Genomic DNA, 24,324 nt, shown 5'->3' with positions numbered 1-24,324 from the left:
GTTTGATTTCACAAGCTACTAGCTGCAGTGTGTTTGTCTGTGTGTGTGTGTGTGTGTGTGTGTGTGTGTGTGTATGTGTGTGTGTGTGTGTGCTGCTAAAATCTCATCTTGTCTCAGCATATTGATGGACTCTAGCATAGAAACTCGGGGGGATTTCATCTTCAGGCTCGACTCTCATGTCTTGAATTTAGAGTCAAAGCTGAAAGCTTCTGGGAGTATACAGGAGCAGGAGTTGTGTTTGTGCAGATGTAGAGTTAAAGTGTGTTATGACAATAATTACAGGGTTTACCAAAGACAGTCGCATAACTAACTGAATGTCTACTGGTGTCTGTGTACAGAGCAGCTCAGCAGGATGTGGATGGAGACGATTCATTGTTCATGATGTTCAACAAATGAGAAAGTCAGGACTCAAGGTCACTGACATGACACAGAGGTCATGGCCTTGGTGATATATCTGGAAATCGATTGTTATGAAGACAAAGCTCCAACACAATAGAGCCAAAAGCTGCGGTTCCTCTAATGACCACTAGAGGCTGGTTCCAAAAGTGAGTCAATCCCGATTCACTCCCATGTGAAAATATAACATGTTTACAGCCTGGTACAAAAAACAGTTTTGGTCTCTACTACAAATTTCCTTCTTCATGACTCACCTGTTTACATTTTATCAAGGCTTTAAGTTATGTATAATGGAGGGTGTGGCCAGTTTGAGTGACAGGTGGGTGGCTGAATGCTTGCCACAGTTATTAAACCGGCATGCACCGAAGTCTCTGCTCTGCACATGCCCCACCTCTTTGCCCATTTTTGGATTAGATAGTCAGACACCGCCAAGATGGAGGCGGCGGAGCGGCTCACTCTGAGCTTCAAAACCGTTCTTCAGAAGCCTGTTGGTGACGTTACAGAGAATACGTCCATCTTCATATGCAGTCTATGATAATGACATTTGACATTTGTGATTATATATTTTACACATGTTGGGTTGTTGATGCTGATTCTACCGTGTTGTAGCTAAATCTGACAGTGAAATAAAAATCAAAGGAATGAATGTACAGTTGTATTCTGCACCAGGATCATGTAGCAGGCTTCAGACCAGACTGTAGAGATGTTAACATTTACTGAGCATATATTGAAATAGTTCAATGATTAAACAAGATGTGCCTTGTTTTTAATAGTGAGAAAACTGTACAGAGATTTGTTGGTAGCTCTGTCAGCAGTGAGTTGGTAAAGGTGGACCCCTTCAGTCACAATGAAAACTATTATTACTGAATAGAAACATGTTGAATATAAATAGTGAAGTGTCAAAGATGTCTGGATTTTAATTTAAAAGATTTCATCATTTTGAGCTGAACTGATCTCAGTCTGCTGTCACTCTCCCGCAGCTTCGGTGTGAGTCTGATTTACAGCTCTTGTTTTATGAATTGAGTTTGTCTCTGCGCTTCAACACTTCCATCAAATATGAACCCAATCAATGTCAGGCACAAATATTGCAGCAGGCGTACATAATCCCAGAGCTGATCTCAGCTCAGTCTGAATGTGACGTCCTCCTCGGGACGACAGCTCTTTACAATCGACTGTCTTCTTTTCATACGTCTCTCCTCGTGGATCGATAGCTCACCGAGCCTCAGGGGGGCTTTTCTTTTCGCACGCTGCATATCTGAGTTTTGGTCGAGACATCTGGTTTGTTAAAGTCAAAGCTGGTTAACACGGAGCTGATTAGGACATTTATATGCTCTTTTCTCATGCAAACGACTGCTGAAGAAACTTTTTAGATTGTGAGCAGTCAGTTAACTGATGCTGTAGAAGCAGTCGTCTCTTTGACGAGTTTTTAACTGGGATTATGAGTCTGGTACGAAGGGAGGGAGTTAACACTGACTTTGTGCCGCCTCGCAGCATCATGACAACTGAAAGAGTGAAGAAGGAGGTCGAAGAGATAAATGTAAGAAGGGAAAGGATGGAAGGAAGAAGGACGGAAGGAAAGGGAGACTAGAGATGATCTCAGATGATAAGGTTCAATGAAGGTTGTAGGCTCAAACTAGTGAAAATATACACCTGTCAGCTCCTAAAATACAGTGTTTTGCTGCAGCAGAGACAACCGTTTGTGTCTAATAAAAACGTATGCTCAGGATTAGGGGGTTTAAAGCCCGGAGAGGAATCTATTCATCGCTGTAATTGGTGGATTCACTCACAGACGCAGAGTAAATGGCACAGTTTTAAAGTAGGGTTGAACTTCATGGTGTTGACTAATAGCAGGCTGTCTCTACAGCGCCGACCTCTGAGGGAACCTAGAGTCCAAAACGCAGGAAGCTGTCGCAGCTTTTTAGCTGCGGTGCACAACCTTTAAGTAGCTGTTACAGCCCGGCTCTCGAGGGGAGAAAGAAAGGATATAAAACTTTTGATGAAATACAGTTATTTATTTTATGGAGTGGTCGTTAAGTGACAAAAAAAAAAGAGGCGGACTATGAAGGAAAGGGGACTTGAGGGTCGATTATAGCTCTCTCTAAACAACAACAAAAAGATAATAAAACCTCAACTAGCTCAAAACCAAAACTAAAACTGTGTGTGTGTGTGTATGTGTGTGTGTAAACCTGACCCGGTCCCCAAATGGTTCAACTTTTCACATTAAGTCGAAAATCGAGTCTGTGCATCTCTTGTAGATGAGCCATGAATGACTGACAAGTGTAGCTCATCATGATGGAAGTACATCCTCTGCACTGGTCGTCCCTCCAGTCAGGGTGTCCAGGAAGTGAGAAGGGCAGTGTTTCGGTATCAGGACCCGTCTCACGTATAGGGGACCACACTCACCCTTTGCCACTGCTGGAACTACTTTTCAAGTCTGTGTAAAAACAACAGTCACATGCCGACCTGTACATTGAAGCAGGTTTTGCTTACTGGAATCATTCCTGTAGTTCATACTGGAGAGTAGAAGATCCTTTCCTAAAGAGATTTCAATGTAAGTGATGCATGCAGAAGCCCTGAGAGGCAAGTACATGTATTTATTTATTGATTTTGGTGAGGATTTGTTTTTGTAATACTTAGTTCTCCTTGAAAGGCAAGTGATTTTTTTTTTTCTTTTTTCCTTTTCTTTTTTTCTGGAAAAAAACATGAATGCTATTAGTTTTTAAACTGGGGTAGTGGTGCATTACAGCCTGTGGTGGCCAAAATGAGTATTACAAAATAAAACACCCTGTAAAATCCTGAAAATAAATGAATAAATAAATAAATAAGTGAAAACCACAGCTGCTCTCAGAGCTTGACATATGATTATTTTTCCAAAGCACCTTTTGGCCGAAATGAGTGTTACAAAAACAAACACTTCCTCACCAAAATAAATAAATAAGTAAAAGAAATCCTTACAATATATATATTTTTTTTTCCACTTGTCTCTCAGGGTTTTCATAATATCCATAATGCACCATCCTTGTTCTGTGTAAAACTATTTTCCAAAGTTTATCTGAAGTAGAGTTAGTCACATAAAGTGGAGACGTTCCAAAGTTACAGTCTGATAAGTACAAACCTTCCTCTTTCTGTCTCCACAGTGTTTCCTTGTTGAGCTTCAGTCGAGGGACAGTGACACAAAGAGGGAATCTAGCTGTGAAAAGTTTGCATTATAGAAATATGCAGCATCGACAAGGGTTCAGATGAGGTATTGCTTCATTTCAATGGCTCACAGGCACTTTGGAAACTGATGAAATTCTCATGACGTCATTATTTCTCAAACCCGGGCCACGGCCCTGAAAATCGACCTCTTCTTCTTCCTCGCCCTCTGTCCACACGGAGCACTGATGGAGTTCTGCTCCATCAGTGCTCCATCAAATGACGGTTTTGATGATGAAGGAGCAGAAGTTTCGTTCTGCTCGACTTCATTTACTCCTGAACCCCAACGTCTCAGTTCAAGTGGAAAACTGTTGAAAAGGGGAAGCAACACGCCGTTGAAATGCCGTTTTCTCCAGACTTCAGAAAATCACACATACAATCACACACACACACACACACACACACACACACACACACACACATAGGAAACAATATTATCTATGGTGGCATCAGTCATCAAAAGACACACAATTGGCATTTTTAATACAAACAAGAGCAGAGCTCAGAAGGAGCTGCAGAAAGATTAAAATGGACAGGATGAGCTGGTGGAGATAAAAAAATAAAAAAAAAAACAGACGAGGAAGGAAACGAAGAGGCAGGCAAAGATGTGATGCAAGAGGTGGAAAGGAAGGAGCAGCAGAGCGAAGATGAGAGACGCAGAATTACAAAAAAAAAAAGAAAAAGATATCTGTGTCAGAGAGTTAAAGGAAGAGGAAGTAAAACAAGTAGGAAGACACAGTCAGACAGGAATGTCAGTTTATTCTCTTCTCAGGTTTGGATGCTGTTCTTCCTCAATTGGTGCTGAAGTGATGTAGAGTTTAATTTGGTTTCGCTCAGCTCTGATTGATGAATTGGCTTTGACTTGGAGCTTCAGAGCTTTCACCGTCTTCAGAAGTGAGCAGGTTTATAGATTACGGCTTTCTCATCTGTTGTCGTAGCTTTTGCACCCTGCCCTTTCTTTCAGTTATCAGAATGTCAGAAATGTCTTCTGCAAAATACCTTCATATGTTACCAATGTACTCTGCCAAATGCTATAAGTAACATGTTAGTCTGTAGGCTGGGGGTATGAGCCTGCCTTTGGACGCCTATTTCAGGTAGCTTCCCCTTATTGTTACCGTTTTCAAAATCCAAGCCTCCAAACTAGCGGCGTACATGCTGGAAAAAAAAAAAGTTTTGCCGCCAAAGACGATTGGTTTAAAGAAATGCAAAGCAGCCAGTGTTTTTCCCCCCCAATAGCAGAATGATGATGGGTGAGAAGGTCCTCCTGTAAAAAAACAAGCTCATAGGTCGTCTGTGCAGCAGGTTATTGTGACCCATAGTTACGTCTTGCTGTGAGGCGAAGTGTATTGAAAATTACGACAGGAGCAAAGGGGAAAGTGCGGTGACGTAGTGTAAATTGTAAAGAGCGACAAAGTCCACGTCAGGAGGAGGTTGCGGTGGATGGATGGGTCAAAAAAACACACGTGAATATGACACAGCAGAGCGGTGTGCGATTCCCATGTGAAACCAGCTGTTTGTATTGTAACCATGACAACAAAGATCATATAATATTGAGTTCTTGTTATAACCCAAATCATGATTTTTTTCCTAAACCTAAACCAAGCCATGACCATTATTATAGTAACCATGGCAACGAAGGTAGGTGCACCTCCGCCTGTACAGTCCGTGTGTTTATTATTGTAACCATGACAGCTGAGGTCGGCTGCGCCCGCTGCCGTAAGGGGCGCTATTTCAGGAGACACTCCGATGGCTCGTATCAGAAGGTTGAAAAAGTTCAGGTTGGAGGAGTCGCTGTGATTGGGGCAGACAGACCATTCTCCAGCACCTCACTCAAAGTGCAGCCGAGGCCGATGGGAACGTCATCGGTTCTGCAGGTATTCGGTCATAAACCGGAGTGTTGGACAAAGCCAAACGTGACCTGATGGTGGCGCTAGAGGACAGAAGATCAGAAAAGTTACTACAGTTGATCCTGGGGGGGAACATGAACGTCTGATCATCACAATCCACCCAACAACAGCTGCCAAGACCACTGCTGCTAATTTCCATGTGAAATTCAATTGAATAAATTAAAAGACCACACTTTTCAGTTTGGTCTTGAGAGAAAGAAAATTGAAGCTGAACCTTTGTCCTCCCCGATCTAAACACATTCAGCAATGTAAGTTTAATTTCCTCGAAGACCAGCAGCAGAATCATCCAGACAGCACGAGGGCTAAAAGTCAGAGCCTAACTGCAGGAGGATGATATTACATTGCCCACAGAGCGATCATGTGAGGAGCAAAAGTGAAGAGAAAAGCGAGCAAAGGAGAAAAATTAGTCCAAGCAGGGAGATGGAAAGGACTTATACGTGAGAGCATTATTAGAGCGAGTGGAGCAGAAAGACTGGAGAGAAAGGGTTCAGCGGTGAGAGGCCGGCCACGTGAGTGACCTCCCTAAAGAGAAAAATCACTTTAGTCCCTTTTTTTCAAACAAAATCTGCCACACTGACCACCCACTAAAAAGTCTAAAAGGTTCAGAGTAATTCGTCAGCAGACATCGTTGCCTTTAATAAACATCATAATGTCTTGTAACCCGCGTGTGTTTGTTACGTCACAGAGGCTGATGGGAGAGCAGGCAGCGTTCGCCCTGTGTGCTCGGCAGTGGAGCGGAGGAAAGTTTGACCAAGTTTGGTGATTATCCTCTATTAGCGTCAGCCAAGATCACATCTCAGCCGCGCTCGTCTCAGCAGCCCCTCGTCCTGCGTCTGATCCGCCGCGGTTAGCATCAAAACCTCAGACACAATACAGTCCATCACAAGTTCCTGTCCCGCAGCCGCAGCATCCTCAGGAGAAAAACACGAGGCTCAGCTGTAACTGCACAGATTTACCGCAGATCAATCGTTCATCAGGACGTTCACAACATTTGATCATAATTGACATCCCTAATATCACATTATAAGGCTCCAGTTGTGGAAAGTTTAATTCACAAAAATGTAAAAACAAAGAATCTGCAGGTTTACAAAAGCACAGAAAGTGTTTCTGTCTTTTCTTAGATTTTCGACTTTAATTTCAGTTATTTAACTTCATTCCCCTCCCCCCCCCCCCCACAAAGTAATCTCATTTATCATCTTTGAACCTCATCATGCATGCCATCATCTAGAAACATCCCTGAAGTTTTAAACTCACAGCACACTTTGGACTTAGTTCATCATTTATACAATGGTCATGGATTTTTACAAAGTGCAGTTTATTCTTGGTGTTTTGTTCAGACTCTGTCAGAGTTTGTGATGGGTGAAGATTTTATACTTTATACTATAATCAATACTTGATCTGTTTCCAGTGCTTACACAGGAGCCAACGCTTGAAATGTCATCTTTCAGCTTTTGCTCAAACTGAGACAGAACCTCCTCACAGACCTGCACCTTTACATTAATCTGATGTGAGTTTAACATGTCGGTGTCTATGACATAAAAGCCACAGCTGCCGTCAGACTGTCAGACCTGAAAGCTGAACGCAGTCTGATTATTGTAGCACAATTTAACATGCAGAGGAGGGGGGGGGGTTAAATGCATATCTTGTATCACCCGCTAACACCATGTAATAAACATATTATCTCAATCATTATCTGTTATGCACAAAATCAGTTTAATAAAGTAGGAAACACTGTGAAAAGGCAATTTCAAGCCTTTGAAGAGACAATTCTCACTCTCAGTAGAGGTTAAAAAATACAATAATAGTCTGACCATCATCCTCTCTGTGTATTTCCAGTGGTCACTCGAAACCAGCTGCATGGATAGATAACACATGAATATCCAGCTCAGCGTTTCACATGCAGCATGAGTCCCTTAACGTAACTTAAATGTAACCTAATATGACATAAAATGATGTAAAGTAACCTAACCTAACGTAATATGACGTAACATATTGTATTGTAACGTAGCGTAACATAACGTGCTGTAATGTGACGTTATGTAATTTACACATAACCTAACGTAACATGACATAACTCAGGATGGCATAATGTAACATGACACAACGTAACTTACATGTAACCTAACGTAGCACAATATAACGTATAGTATCATATTGTAACATAGCGTAACGTAAAGCAATGTAAGGTAACGTAATGTAACATATCATAACCTCCTCTGTCTGAATGAAGAAAATCATCACTTTTACAGAAGGGCATTTGAGCCCATGTGCTATGTGCCCTCACCATTGGGCCATCAGGTTGCCCGGGTGATGAGTTTTAACCAAACCTATTCTGGATTAGCAGACTTTTTGACTCATATGTAAGCAGAGCAACTATACCGGGGCCTTCAGGAACCAATCAAACGTCTCTAGCAAACAACCCGAGTGTAGAAAAGCACCAGAGTCTGAGCTCAGTGCAGCTGATGGAAGCATAAATACATAACATTTTGTAAAAGGCAGAGATATTATTCAGAGCTCCACTGAAGTGAGTTTAGCTCCTCAGACTTCTGCTGATAAGCGGAAGACTTCCTCCTGGGAGAAACAGAGAGATGGAGAGATGGATGGAAAGAGTGTGACAGGAAAGGGAAGTTTAACTTCTCACCGAACTTCAGCTGAAGGGACAGAGAGAGAGCGGAAGGTGCAGAAAGTAAAAAAAAAAAAAAAAAAAAGAGAGAGAGAGAGAGAGGAGGAGGAGGTAGAGGGAGATACAGATGGAGGAAAAAAAAGGAGGAGGAAGAAGAGGAGGGAAAGAAGAGAGACAAATACACAGGGTCCACAGGAGAACACCAGATGGACTCGGTAGTCGTGGCAGCAAGGCAGCCGTTTCCCTAGAGACCGCCTGGGTTTGTGTGTGTGTGTGTGTGTGTGTGTGTGTGTGTGTGTGTGTGTGTGTGTGTGTGTGTGTCTGAGACCGTGGGTGTGCACTGTTTAGGTTGATCCAGAGGCAGGACGACAGCACACACACACACACCCACACACAGAGAGAGAGAGAGAGAGAGAAGCAGATAAAGTGACAAAGTGATGCTTGTGAAAAATGAATACGCACCTTCTCTAACAGCTGATGGAGACTGACGGTGATGAAAACAAATGGCGGCTTTAACTTTCACAGACAGCAGAGACCTTCAGACCGTCACTATGCCTGAATACTTTTCATTGCATTGATTTAAGCAGGGAAAGGTCTCACTGAGAGATTATTCTACAATAAGACATGCAGTCACACATCAGAAGAATATACACAATGTTCTGGTGAAATGTGATCAGAGTGAAGATGAAATAAAAGAGAAAAATCCAACTAAGACACTATTCTCATAAATCTGAAATAAAGTAAGAACAATAAGTTCAAAAGTAAAAGTATTGACTAAGAGTTTCCAGATCCTTTAAATTCACCAGCTGTGAGCAGCTCTGACAGTTTCAGGTCCTTCTTCCATTGTTCCAGGAGAAAGACAGCTCTGTCCTGACTGAACTGACACCTATAATCACAAAGGTGAAAATATGAAACAAAAACTGTGACTAAATCCACGTCTAATATATTTGAAAACACTGGTTCACTGAAATAGAATCTGAAAACTTAAACCTGCACTAACTGATTCACACAACACTGATGTAACATCACCTTTTAAGTTGATATGATGAAACACCCATTGTTCTTGTAACACATACATACACACTTTCAGACACACACACACACACACACACACACACACACACACACACACACACACCAGCACTTCCATTCAAATGAACAGGCCATTTTCTCTTTCTGTGTCTCATTGTAACACCTATTATTCCTTCATCGTGTTCAGTCAGCCCAAACCTCTTACCTGCATGGCTTTAATAATATCATCGAATCTCACCTGTGTGGGTATAAAGCGCCCGCTGCTGTCTCATTGGACCTTCAGGACTGAGTTTACGACTGTTACCGGTGCAGGGATATTGCTGCTGTCAGGTTTTAACTCATCTAAATAACCGTTTGGTGCCTCAAGAGCCGAGTTCAGCGAGAGCAGCGGGAAATGAGGAGCTTCACTCTTCCTTACATCATCACGATGTGCTCAGAGTTGTTTAAACAGAGCAATCTACCGTTACAGAGCAGCGTTGAATTCAATGAAATTAAATGAGTTGTGTTTCAGCAGAATCATTTCATGGGTGACTTTAATCTTCCACCTGCGACATCACTGACACGACTCTTAGTTTATAGTGAGTGGTTCATTTAATGAGCTGGCCTTTGAGTCCCGGTCTGAGGCAAGTCTCAGGTCATTTGAGCCAAGACAGACAAGTCCCAATCAGTTTCAAGTCATCAAAGAGAAGTTAATGGTGATTTGATTCTCAAGTCTCAAGTCAGTTAAGACGAGACCAAACCAAGTCTCAAGTCAGTCAATCAAGTTTTAAGTCTTTGCAGATAAGTCTCAAGTCTTGCCCCCCAGTCTCAGTTCCCATATCAAGTATGTCAGGACAAGTCTTAGGTCAAGTCTTAAGTCAATTATATCTCAGGTTACAAGTCATTCATGCCACGTCCAAATCATGCAACCGAGCCATGCAGTCTGAGTCAAGTCTCAAGTCATTCAAGATTCTTCTTAACTCCTTTGAGTCTGGCCCACATCAGTCAAGTTTAAAGTCTTTGAGAGTTTTAAGTCATTCAGGGCAAGTTCAAGTCTCAGCTACGTCATTTGATACAAGTCTTATGTCAAGTCGTAAGTTTTAAGTCATTTAAGTCTCAGCTCTTAAGTCTCAAGTCAAATCAAGTTCGAATTCTTTCAGAGCAAGTCTTAAGTCAAGTTTCAAGTCATTCAAGATGAGTCCAAATCTGGTCTTCCTAAGTCAGTCAAGATTAAAGTCTTTTAGGGTAAGTCTTCATTCAAGTTTTAAGTCATTAAGTCCAAAACAAGTCCAAGTAATTTGATAGAAGTCTTACTTCTAGTCTTAAATTTCCATTTCATTCATTTAAGTTTCAAGCTTCTTGTTTCAAGTTCTTTGGTCATTCAAGATAGTCAAGTCTTAAGTCTTTCAAACCTAAAGGACTGTGGTGATAGATTTAATGACATCTTTGAGAAAAAGTTTCAAAGACTTTTCATAACTGAGGAGAGGGAGGCCATTATCAGCAAGAGGGCTGACATTACAGCCAAACAACCTGCTTATTAAAACCCATATGTCATTAGCACAAATGCATCATAGGAGTGCAGAGGAAGTGTAAAGTGTAAATGTTCTGTCTTTAAGTGAAAGCTCCTGCAGCTTTTTATACATTGTAATTACATTTTACAGCCTTTGAAACCTGTCCCCGCCTCCATTGTAGAGCTTCAACGTCGAGAACATAAAAATACAATTCAGCAACAACAGCATCTGATAACTTGGCTGTATTTTATAACCGACTGAGTCTATTTCTGTCCCCTCCTCCGAATCGCTTCCCGCTAGATGAACGAGGCGTTTAGGTGCCCGAGAGGGTTCAGGATTTATAGCCGCTCGCCGTCGCAACAACCTCCTCCTGTTCTCTCCCTTTTTCTCCTCACTTACAGCTCAGCCCACGCTGGTGGAAATGTAGCTCCAGACCGAGGAAAGATGGTGATGGAGAGAGAGAGAATGAGTGATAAGGGAGATAAATATTGAGTGACTGTGGGGGCGGAGGAGTTAGCAAATAAGTGAGGTGGAGGAGAGGTAAATATAGAGTGAGTGAGGAGAGGAAAGCATAATGATTTCATAATAAATCCAAACATGTAGAGTTCATTAAATGTGATCGAAATGTTCCACAGCTCCTGTTGCATAATTCATTTATTCTTTATTGGATTATGTGATCTGTATTTATACTGGTGGGGAAAATCTAAGAGCAGATAGCTGTTGTTTGCTAAAGTGAAAGATAATGTGAGCTACATGGAAAAAAGTATGCAGACACCTGAATAATTATTCCCCCCACATGTGACTGTGGGGGGTTTTGTTCACATTCAGACACATCAGTGATGCTGGTGATGAGTTCTGCCTCACAGCTGCTGTTCGTGTTCGTTCTAAAGGTGTTGGAAAAGGGGGGGGGGTGTTTGAGGTCGGGGCAGCTGTGGCGCAGGAGGCCGAGTGAGTCGTTCACCATTCACAGGGTTGGTGGTTTGATCCCTGGCTCCTCCTGTCCACATGTTGAAGTGCAAGATCCCGAACCCTTGACCCAGCACCTTGCAGCGGAGCTCACCAACCATCAGTGTGTGAGTGAATTCCTTATAGACCCGGCTTTCTCAAACTGTTTCCATGAACCTGGAGGAACAGCACTGAGATGTCTGACTGTAAAACACTGCAATACATTTTTATCGCATATCCAAAAAAATGTTTGAATTCAGAATTTAATTTATTTGATCTATTTAAATTAGAATGTCTAGAAGAGCTGTGTCATTAAAGGTCCCGTATTTGACCTTATATTCACTTTTCCTATGTTTTATTTGAAGTGTTGATCCATAAGAAGATATTTTTGTGGTTTTAAGAACAAAAAACATCTCAATGTCTCTCTCAGGCTTCTTTCTGGAGCTCTAGTAACAACAGGTTGATCCACCGATCAGACGAGAGCCTCTGAGCCGCTCCTCTGATTGACTGACTTTTTAATGAGTGATCGAATAAAAATATAGCGGATTTCAGGTAAACATTCAGAGAAATCAAATCCTGCAAGGTTGGATAGTGGGTCCAGGTCGGCGGGGCTTGGGGCGTGGCTGAGAGCGGTGGCTGTTTTGTTGTGACATCACAAAGTTACAAAAGTCCCGTCGGCTCATTTTAGGGCTCAGTTTCTGAATACAGGCTGTGTGCATTTCTCTGTGGACTGAGCACTTCGATACTTTCACATTATTAATATAGAGCTTAGACCCGCTTTATAATAAAAAAATGGGACCTTTAAAGGATTTTATCCTATTCATGTGTGTGTGGGGCCAGCAGAAAGTCAGCTGGCTCAGCTAGAGAAGGACTATGGCCCCAAATCTGTGGAACCTTCACGGGAATTAATTAGTTGCTGTCTCGGTAGCCAGTTTTTCTTAATTCATCACGGCTGCCATATAGTTGGAAGCACACTATTTTCATTGTTTAAAATACCTTTGTGTGCTGTGTCATTAGGATTTCCCTTCACTGGAACTAAGGAGGAAAAACAGACCCAGATGAAAAAGTACTATGTGGACCAGGGTGCCCACATTTATTTCACCGTATGATGCAGAAAAACTGAAGCATTCTTCATATAACACAGCGCGCATAGACGTACACGCCTCGACAAGTCAAATCATTCCAGTAACTCTCCAAACACAACAATGTGACATTACCACCCACCTCCTTCGGTGATTGGTCGGCTGTGTGCAGGTGAGAGAGGAGCCAGGGTGTGAACTGTCCGTGTGAACAGTACGAGCGTCGTCCAGGAGAGACTGTTGGAAAGTGCCCCCCACCCCCCCGGGCCTGGCCCAGTCTGCGTTTTCAGGAACCTTTTGATTGCAGCATTGCACCATTGCATCTGCTGAGGTGTGAAAAGGAAACGAAAGAGAGACAAGTTAGATATTAGTGCAGACGGATGGAGGGAGAGTGTGAGGAGGGAAATGGAGAAACAAAGCAAACAAATGAATGGAGACAAGAGAGAGTGGTAAACAAAGAGAGAGAGAGAGAGAGAGAGTATGGGCAGGTGAGGACGAACAGTGAAGTCATTCTGTCACTTTTATTAAACAGGAACAAAAAGTTAGAATAAGTGTTTCTTCTCCCAGTCACTCAGGTGGAAAATGTTTTCTCCAATACAGACAGAACGTGATAAACAGAGCTGGAAACACGTCGTGCCAAATAAATCAGGACGTGGGCTCAGCGTGATCAGGCTGATGAATGCTTCTGTCTCGGAGCACAGCAGTTTGAAAACAAAGTACCTTTTCAGCCTCTGAAATGTTTCTGGGAAAATATCCTCTCACCTCCACAAAACATCAAGCCTCCCACGGCAACTTCCTGTTGATGGTTTATGACTGTAATTTGGTTCACTGAAGCGTTGCCAAATGTTCCTGCTTTTGTTTTTGTATCAGGATGAAATAATAAGAACTGTACCAGAACTATTTCATATAATTATATAAATAGGCTTTATATTTTTGCTTGTGGGTGGATGGAGATGTCGGTGCATCTGTCCAACACTGAGCAATTTGTCAACTAACTAAACTAAACTACTGGTCAGATTTCCATGAAATCAACAGGATAATTACTGTTTTTTTCATATATTTTATGTTTAAGGTTTAGTTAAAGGACTAAATCGTTACTTGTTAAAAGAATCTGCAAACAGCAGATCCCCAGTGTTAAAGTCAGACACTTGTCCAGTCTCTCAGTCTGTTTTCTTGTCTGTTCTTGTCTCCCATGTTCCTGTGAAACCTCGCCATTCATGGTGTTAGTCTTGCTCTGTTTAAAAGCCAAGAATTCTTCATATGTTCTGAACCGGTCTTCTCACTCCGACCTCCTTACTTTTGTGGCTTTGTTACATCACACTTCTTCTGTCTTTGTCATGGGCAGTTAATCATGGAATTTACACGTGCACAAGCACGTTCATGTCGACTTTACACACTTCATATTCCTGAACGATACATCACACCCTGAATGCAGGGTTTCGCTTCGTCGTCGTTATTTTTAGGATGACTGTTTCTTTAAGAAATACATCTCTTCACAAAAATTTTGACCTAGTGAAGAAGCCGTTCTGTGTTTGCAAAAACTAATCCACATTCACCTGAGCCCAGATGAGGAGGTCATGTCTATTTTGGTTTAGTGTAAAATCTCAAATAAAACTCAGTGTATCAATAAAATTAGAGTCTCAAAAAACAGCCATAAACTGTATTTAATGTCAACTTCCACCACAGCACTAACTCCATCAGTACAACTCTGCTGCTCTTCTTTAAAAAAAAAAGAAATACTGTTTTGTTTTAACAAATTCATTCATGTCGCTTCTAAATTAATTAAGATGCCATCAATGACACAATACTCCCTGCAGGTTTTTCACATTAAAAGTCTATCAGGACAGGGAGGGACTACCGCTGGAAATATTTTAGTATGAAACATCTGCAGGAAGTGATTTTCAGTGACAGTATCTTAATAGCGACGGAGAGAAAAAAAAAAAGTAATTTGTCCGAACAGCAGGTAAACATGGAGGAAGTGCTGAGTTTGGTGAGATTAGGCATAAAGGCCTCATCCGCTCTGACAGGTGTGACTTCATGTCCGACCTGTGTCGGCTGCAGCTGCTGAGCGGTGTGAGTAACAGAACCAGTCTCCCTTCTCCTCGCATCTTACACTGCGTCGTTTGGCGGCATGTGGCAGTAAAAACCTGATTTGTTGGCCCTTTAAAAATTGATTTGAAGGTCAGGTGGAAGCGTCGGTGGCGACAGCGGCAGAGACAGTAAACAGCAGGGACACAAACCGAGAGCCGGAGACACTGAGAGGAAAGTAAATGGCTTCATTTACTGAGATACACACCGCTTCACTTTACTGCCGCTGAAACTCAGTGTGTGTGAGTGTGGGTTTCATGGTCACCTCTTGTCGCTACCTGTCTTCTGATTGGACAGTTCTCACCTTCCTCTCCCCTAATTGGACGACCAGAAAAGGTGAATTCACTGTTTCTTTCTCCTCAGTCGACCTCAGAAAATCTAAAACTAAATGATGAGCTGGAGATGAACTGCGTGACATGATGTAATTAACGTTGTCTTAACTCTGGTCACTGTGGATACACATCATCGATTAAATTCCCAGGCAGTGGTAACCCACGGCAACCAACATGAGAGGGAGGCTCTATGTCTGGTTTTGTTCTACAATCAATGTTTTATTCTTTTGTTTAAATTCCTGTCTCCCCTTCTCTCTCCTCTGTGTGTGTGTGTGTGTGTGTGTTTGTGTGTGTGTGTGTGTGTGTGTATGTGTGTGTGTGTGTGTGTGTGTGCACAGGGCGGGGTTTGAACAGGATATCGAGGGCGACCACTCGTTTCACCCAGACAGCTGCCACGGTAAGATAAACCTGGCATTTTACAGCCACCATAATGATGATAACAGCTCCGATATGAGGTGTAAACAGTGTCAAAATCAGTGGTCTGTAAAACTACAGCAGTGATACAGGCTGTAAATTGGACAGTAAAAAAGATGAATGTGAGGATTTTAAGGACATTGATGTATTTTGTGTGACACAATGTGACTGTGGTTGTGTTGTGCTTTGTTGTGTTTGTGCAGCCGACGTCTTGGCGACAACACGGAACCAGGAGTCTGGAGCCGACTCCGCCTACGGTAAGAAGGTCTTCTTCTTCTTCTTCTTCCTCTTCTTCTACTTCTTCTGCTCCTCCTCCTCCTCCTCCTCCTTCTTCTTCTTCTTCCTCTTCCTGGTTGTATTACTATTCAGCAGCAGAGAATCATGGGACAGAGAAAGAGAGACTTCTGTGCACAGAAAAATGTTTAACCCAAAGAGAACATGGCGTTGGTGACTGAGTAGAACCACCTGTGGACAGGTGAGGTACTACAGCTCTTCAACAGGAATGGACAGGTAAAATAAAGAGAGTGGAGAGGAATCTGTCCATTATCAGCTGAATGTGAAATTCACTCATTCACAATTAATTGGATCTAACTAATCTGATCTTATTTTCAAGAAGAATCAATAACCATCCAATCACCACCACTGACAGAGTGTGGATTGAGCAAATGTCCAGCAGGATGGTCCTGTAAGAGTGAATGTCTGTAAAGAGAAGTAAAACCAGACCTGAGCAGAGGAACAGGAGGGAGTTATTCTCCTCTCCCTCCACCAACAATCTCAAACTCAAGCAGAAGAAATTCAGTTATTACAGCAGGACTGACTGGTCTTGATGTACAGTAGCTCGTCTGTCAGTCTGACATTATTACCCTCCACCAGATTACAGTCCGGCAGATCAAAGCGCCGCCGCACCGGGCCGCCTGCTCTGTATTCATGGCCACGGTCTCGGCCGCTACCTGACTGTCAGGAGTCCTGCCTGTAAACCAGCCCGGGTTTTGTCATTCACAGAGCGACAGCAGACCCACGCAGTGAATCCCATTAAGTCTCTATAAGCTGCATTACTGTGATTAAAGCCAGAGAGGGGGACTGGGAGACAGCAGGACGGAGCACACACAGAGATTTCTGATGCGTGCTCTACTTGACACGAGCTAAGTTCGTCTTTCAGGGGCACTTGAAGTGAACTCGAGTGGCTGCATGGCGTCAGCAGTTAGAACAGCAGTGATGAAGAAGAACAAGGTGAGCGGACCAGGGCACCACGCTCTGAGGAGTACAACGACAAAAGAGGATTAAGCGAAAATGAACGAGATAAATGATTAATTGCTCTTTTTCACCACTAAAAACGTATTTTAAATTATCTGCTTAATCCAGGTCTGAATGACGTCTTTTATCTAGAGACCCTGAGCCTTTTTCCAGTCAGTCACTGGCTCTATTTGACATTGTCATGTTTATATTTTTCTTTTTTCTTTTGCATCCTTCCTGCAGGGAACTGGTTGCTGATTTTTTAAGCCGAGCAGGCCCGATCCTATCAGAGAGCTGCGGCTTCTAAACACACTGAGTCCTCGGGAGCTTTTTTTTTTGCTTAAAGAGCAGCAGATCTCAGCCCAGAGTCCTCGGAGCTTAGAGAGTGGCTGGTTTTGTATTCTGCCTCCTAAGTTAATTGCATTCACCTGGCATCTAAATGAGGCCCTGTTAGTCGACTGGAATGAAAAGTACCTGTTTAAAAAAAAGAGGAGCAGCGGAGCTCTGAGAGCCGGAGAACCGAGAGCTGCTGTGCTACACACACACACGAGGCCTGTACTGTAGAAAACTGCACTTTAACAAGTAAACATGTACTGTAGGTTGGAACTTAAAGCCGCACTAATCACTATTTTCATGTTAACATCGGAGCAGATGAGGAACTCACCTGTGCACATGTAAACACTTTGCACTGCAGCTGGAGGAGAGAGATATCACGTCAACCATGTTCCCACACTAACTGTGTTCAGGTGTGTTTCCACGCCGCCGCCGCCGCTGCGGCTTCACCTCAGCCTCTAATTTCCCTCTTTAATCACTGAAACAGCAGCATGATGTGAGTGTGGAAGTGAAGCCCTGCAGTCACTTACATAGCAGGTTATCAAACAATGACTTCCTGTCTGAATTTTCCCTTCCGTTAAATATGACTTTGCAGACAGAACTACACCTCGCTGTGCGGTGATTAGCCCCGGCTGACTGACGTGATTACAGCGCAGCAGATGTAAAGCAGCGGGAGGCTCGAGCGACGCCGGCGGATTAATTTTCATACTTCCTGAGATTCATCTCTTGACTCGCACTAATTGTGTCGTGATTAACCGTGTCATTTAAGTTTTCGATTTTATTGACGCCTGCAGCGATCACCCAGGGAGTTAATGGCACCATAACACAATAAAAAAAAAAAAAAAAGCGACAGCACACTCCGGCAAACATCAGCCACATTCAGCTCATTCTTCACACTTCCATTGTGAAACTCCAGTTTAAATATGCAGCGATTAAGCCGGGGAGTGAGCGTTGGCGCTGCCATTATACAGTAGGACTGACAGCAGGCACTTCCTCCATAATGGCGTCGGCGGCATTAACTTCATGGTGTCGGGCGGCCAGGCATGAAGGACTCCGAACACAATGACTGACTGATGTTTGAGCCCGCCGTGCGCCCGTATCTATCCGCCGCGCCATGCAAGAGTGCCTGTCGTTACTGTAATGACATCGTTTGGCAGGGAACTATTCCCGTAATGACGTTTTCGCTGCAAATTGGTTATTTAATGTACTGCGAGGGAGGTCCCCCTGGGTTTAGTTTTGGCTCTGAATGGACATAAATTGGCCATTATGCTGCAGTGTGCTATTACAGGGTAGTTTTCTATTAGATGAGAGTTGACATTGTGCAGAATGAGTTCTGCAAATGCAAATTACGACGGTGCATGGATGACATGAGCGCTGTCTGTCTGTGACCTTTACATTACTCATTGTAATGTTGGTGATCCAGGAAATGAAGTTTACTCTGCTGTCGAGCTCGTCGGCGTCAGGCTGAAGAGTGAACAATTAAAATGGGTTTCATGTCCTTAGAGTTGACTTCTCGGGGAAGTTGAGAACCACCGGATGGATTTGAGTCTCGTGTAACAAATCCAATGAGATACAACGTGGCCAAAAAAATATGTGGACACATCCCAACCACTGGCCTTTCACCTGCTGCTCTAACAGCCTCCGCTCTTCTGCTGTCACTGTCTTCCAGCAGATGTTACTGATGTTTAGCGGTGATCAGGTTCTGGCTCACGGTCAGCCTTTTCGAGATCAGGGCTCTGTGCAGACCGGTCAAGTTCTTCCACACCTGAATGGGAAAAGCATTTCTTTATGAAGCTGGCGTTGTGCACAGGGACATTAACTGACTGTTGCTGAAACAGCGTCGAGTCAGCGCCACAGCTGTCAGAGCTAATCGAAGGGTCGGTGGTTTGCAATAAAAAGACTCATAAGTCTTACACATACACATTTAACACACAGCACAGACAACACAAGGTCAAATAAATAAATACGTTTAATTAATTAATTAATTAAACAGTTCTTCTATGCAGTGTTGCTGCAACTTATCCATGCGAGTGATGGCTGCTGGAACAAAGCTCTTTATACAGTTTTTCTCAATGAACTTCACTGTTCACTTAAAATCGAGCCACAGGCATCTGCTATAACTGTCCTGGTGTACAAGGAGGCGAGGTGAAGCTGTGACCGACCAGACAGCTGACTGGACCATTTAACAGATTCAGAGAAATTCCTGCTCTTTAAAAATAGACTTCCAAACCATGACGCCAGAGAAAAAGATCAAATCGATTCAAGAAAAGCGCGGCAGAATAAGGTCATCATGGCCTTGTCAGTGTGGAAATAGGAGAGTTTCCTCAGACACAACAAATGCTGATGCCCCTTGTTCACAATTTCGCTCTGGCACTTTGAACGGCAGCGTGTTCCAGCTGTTCAGAGGAAGTCTTATTTTGAAAAGTGTCTGAAACTTCTTACAGCAGCAGAAGTTCAGAGTTACATTTACAGACACTAGCAGACTTGAGCATGAGTTTAACTTTAACTCTGCTGCACAAACTTCTTCTTATGCGTGAAGGTCAAAGTCAGAGTGTTCCTCTTGTTAACCTCTCCTCACTCAGGCGGCGTCTGGCGTCAGGCCGCTGCTCTCCGACTCCGAGCTGCTCCTCGGCAGCCCTTTGGGGGGATTTCTGTGGCCCGGAGGGAGACGATGGCGTGACTGACATCACATTCAACACAACGGCCTCTTCTGTTTTTAATGACATGAATGTGAGACTTTGACATTTAAAGGATACTTAAGAGCTCAAATGCTGTGTAATTGAAGAGTTAAGCGTCTTATCGCTCGACGGCAACCGTCGGCAACCGTCGGCATGACATTTAAATTAGAAAGAGGTCTCCATTTCAAATCAGACACGTCTACTTTCAAAAGCCATAAGTGATTCATACACAGATGGAACTGATCCGACACGTGTTCTCCAGAGAATTCCCTAAAATGTCAAACTGTTCCTTTATTACTTTATTTTCCATTACTCACTTAGCATGTGTTCCCCTTCAACCTGACAAAGAGCAGCAATAATTCACTCCACTCATTTCTGTTGGCTAAAACACAAACAAACAAAAACAAAATTAGCAACACCGTGTTAACGCTTCATTCAGTCAAAAAAAAACGTTTTTTCATCAAAACATAATCCAGTCAATCCTGTCACCAAAACATAAATGCGAAATAATTTAATGATATATAATCATCATTTCTATAATAAGAACCTTGGGGTCGCAGTAAAACACTGCAGTGTCTGAAATATCACTGTGAGCTTGAGCATTCATGATTTACGATGGCGTATTAGTGCCACATTGAGGGAAAAAAAATTGAGATTTCGAGAATAAAGTTTAATATTACAAGAATAAAGTTGTAATTTTAGGAGGAAAAAGTCTTAATATCATGAGAATAACATGGTGATTTTAGGTGAGGTGTTGTGTTAGAGGGGAAACATCAGAGGAGCAGCAGCGTTAACCTGCTTTCGAATGAGGCTCGTGGATCGTCCCGTGGAGTTGTACTATAGCAGAGGTTTCACAAATAAGCAGATGCTTCATCTTTGGGCACATCAGTATCACATCAGCAGCAAGACTTTGAAAAGATTGTGTGAGAAACTGATTCTATTCTATTGTTAGACAGACAAACAGCAGCTGCCAGAAGCAGCTCAGGCTGCCAGTCACTGTCCTTTCACACGTTTTATTGGTTGCTTGTAATATTCCTAAAAAGTTTTTATCCTCTCAAAAGGGTACATTTTTAATTCTCATAATATTACGACTTTATTCTTGAAGTATTATGATTTTTTTCTCCAAATTGCGACTTTATTCTTGAAATTTCAGATTTCTTTTTTTCCTCAATGTGGCCCTAATACTATTATTTTATAAATGACTTTGGAAGCATTTCTTAGAGACATTTAAATATTTTTGTCCCAGTCATTTATCCCTTTATAGAAACCGGGAGGGGTTGGCATCAGGCTGCGTTCAGGTATCTGTCCTGAACCGGTGCTCAGTTTGTACCCCGTTAATCAAGTAGACCTCATTAGCCTAACACAGTCCAACTACATCTACATTATTATACATCTGGACGATTTGATGGACCACAGCTGGAGGAGCCTCAGGTGTCATTGAAGTTGATGGTTTGGGGAGTGTTCAGAAAAAAGAGAGGTGGATCAGACGAAACCTGCGAGCCCACGTCGGTGGACTGAATAAGTCAAGCATTAAACATTTGTGATCCCAATCCGATCAAACACGAGCTGCAGTGGTGCAGGAATTATCCACTCCCCTCTATAAACATGCACAAGCTTCTCATTACGCCCTTCATGTTTTAATGAAGCTGATAATTAAAGCTGCTTGGGATCTCAAAGCTTCATCTACACTGTACTGATATCAAAAAAGTATCTTTTTAATATCATGATATAAGCTTCTGTATTGGACTGAATATAAAACCATATATATATATATATATATATATATATATATATATATTTTTTTTTTTTTTTTAATTTCAGGAAATTAGGTTTGAAAAAAGTAGGGGTCTTGTTGAAGAAAAATATTCTGACCTGAGTGAGAGTTTGTGACTTTTACTGTATTTCATAGAGAGATAAGGCTTCATGATGACGCCTTTCTTCTTCTATGTGACCTGAGGGAAACTTTCCCAGCAGCACGAGGGTCAGAGCGTTTCCCGTGAGAGTGGTCTTATAACCAGGGTCATGCTGCTGTATATCTGATACAGTGTATTGTGAAGCCCTGACCTGATGCTCACATCCACACTGACTGTCAGCAGGTGATCGCTGCCTTGCTCGGGGGCACATCAGACAGCACGGAGCTCCAGTCGCTGCAGGTGTCAAACCATCAACCCTGCAGTGTGCCATCTGCTCTGAGGTCACATTCGCATCACCATAGCAACCTTCGCAGCTATCGTTCCCCAGCATACCGTGCTCATGGCTTAGGACACACACGCGCGCACACACACACACACACACACACACACACACACACACACACTAAAGCTGTATTTCCTCCCTGAATGTATGAGACCTTGAGATCCAATGTTGATGACCGAGCATCAAATGTCAGCACTCAGGCTCTGTGTGTGTGTGTGTGCGCGTGTCTGCATTAACAAGTGTATATCTAAGATACTGCAGCTCAGTGAAGGAGGTCAGGACGTCTCCATTAGAGGAAGAAGAAAAAAAAACAAACACTTGAAGTGAACGACTGTCTCACCTTGCTCAGTCCTGAAGAGCTGCTTCTCCAAAATGCCACATATCCATTTAAAAAAAATAAAATAAAAAAGATAGGCTGCATATCAAACCTCCACCTGTTGGGTGGAAGTGTAGGTAAGGTCTGCAGCATGGTGTTTTAAAAACTGCCATAAACCTCTGCATATACATGAAGTGTATGTATATGAAGAGTTGTACAGCTGTTACCGTTAAAGCATTAACAGCAGAATTAAGCTCCGCTCTGATTGAATTTATGGAGGAGAGGTGGGCTTTAACATGACCTGCTCTGAGCGCTGATTGTAATCCTGTCCTGAGTGTATGTGGGTGTTTCTTCACCTTGACCCCTGTAATAATTACAGTCACAGTGATCTCCTGTTCTTCTGTGAACTGGCTGCTGCTCCTCATTTAAATCCCATCTGGAGCCACGTGCTTGTATTTTAAAGTTGAGAGCAGCTGTTTACATAATGCTAACAAAGACCTTTAGGCTTGTTTCCGAACAAATATGATGACAGATGTATATATATATATGATATATGTATATGTATATACTGTATATGTGTGTGTGTGTGTATGTGTGTGTGGTGTGTGTGTGTGTGTGTGTGTGTGTGTGTGTACAAAATAGAATAATTACATAAAAGATCTCTGTCATGATAATTACAATATTTGTAGACACTGAAGAGCTGAATTTAACACAATGCAATTAACACAATAAGAGTTTTTACTGCAGCAGGAGTGTTGTTGAACAGGCCTGCCACAGTTAAAGGTCCCATACTGTGTAAAGGCAGATTTCCATGTGTTGTTTGGTTATAAAGCAGGTCTAGGTTCTATATTAATACTGTGAAGTATCAAAGCGCTCAGTCCACAGAGAAATGCACACAGCCTGTATTCAGAAACTGACCCTCAAAACGAACCGCCGGGACTTCGTGTAACTTTGTGATGTCACAACAAAGTAGTTGCCTCAGGCTCAGAGCCTCCTCTCTTCTGATTGGCTCACTGACCTGCTGTTACTAGAGCTCCAGAGAGAAGCCTGAGAGAGGAGATGTGAAACTACACTGAGATGGTTTTTGGTTCTTAAAACCACAAATATATCTTCTTATGGATCAACATTTCAAATGAAACACAGGATACAGGGAGTGTGGGACCTTTAAAAAAAAAGAGTCAGATATAACGTTATACAGCGATTAATTTAATGGGAGGTTACAGTTTAGGACAATCTGCTAGTAGCAGATTTATGTGAGGCTGCCGTACCAAACTGTCGAGGATCAAGTCTTTCACTTCTTAAGGTGTCTGAGGAGGAACAGTCTCTGCTGAGCTTTTTTTCCAGTGACGTGGTCTGAGTTAATATTCCATATGAGTCTGACATTAAATTTAAATGGTTATGGATTCACCTAAGATGTGTTTGAGTGTGTGTGTGCGTGTGTGTGTGTGTGTGTGTGTGTGTGAGAGAGAGATTTGAGTGAGGCGCTGTGCCAGAAGTCAATGATGAGTTCCTGAGTGATGGATGTTTTGAGCGGGAGATGTTATCGCAACCAAACGAACTGATAGACGCTAAAGTAGCAGCAGGTTGTCTGTTCAGACCAGAGGGATTGTTGCTGTGATAACTGCAGCACAGGAAGTGAACTAACACAGCCATTATCTCCGTTGTAGAAATCAACAACTTTCAGCTCCACTTGCCATAAGAGACGATATCCTAATTACAGTGTGTGTATAACAGAGCGACAAAGAGTGTGATTATACTTTACGAGTGTCTCTGATGTGCTTCTGCGCACAAGAACAAAAACGATTGTGCGTGTGTGTGAAGGAAAAAACGATGGTAAGTGTGTGTGATCACGTGCGTAGCAATTGCTTGGCAAGAGATTTTTGCGTCTGAGTGTCTTTATGTTATCGTGTGTGTGTGTGTGTGTGCGTGTGTGTGTATGTGTGTGAGCAGGCAAAAGAGCCATCATAGGGAGTAAAAGTGTTTTTTAATGAGCTGGAACTCTTACAAATGGACTGAGTGTGTTGTGCGGCTCATGCTGAACAGGCGGGGATGGTGGTGAGGGGTGTG

The 24,324-nt window shown here is 42.6% G+C and overlaps 1 protein-coding gene across 1 annotated transcript in view; it reads left to right on the top strand.

Moving 5' to 3' along the window:
- The window catches only part of LOC111647356 (semaphorin-6D-like), a 171,299-nt gene that overhangs the window by 122,433 nt on the left and 24,542 nt on the right, over positions 1-24,324 (top strand). Inside the window, exons 19-20 of the mRNA XM_023396955.2 lie at positions 15,426-15,484; positions 15,705-15,758. Coding sequence (XP_023252723.1) covers positions 15,426-15,484; positions 15,705-15,758 — 113 coding nt within the window. The remainder of the gene's footprint in view (positions 1-15,425; positions 15,485-15,704; positions 15,759-24,324) is intronic.

This window comes from Seriola lalandi, unplaced genomic scaffold, assembly GCF_002814215.2.
Source record: "Seriola lalandi dorsalis isolate HSWRI2012SDOR001 ecotype SW California unplaced genomic scaffold, Sedor1 jcf7180002054985, whole genome shotgun sequence".
NCBI lineage: Eukaryota > Metazoa > Chordata > Actinopteri > Carangiformes > Carangidae > Seriola > Seriola lalandi.
The sequence above is the reverse complement of the archived record's forward strand: the minus strand, read 5'-3'. Positions and strand labels throughout refer to the sequence as shown.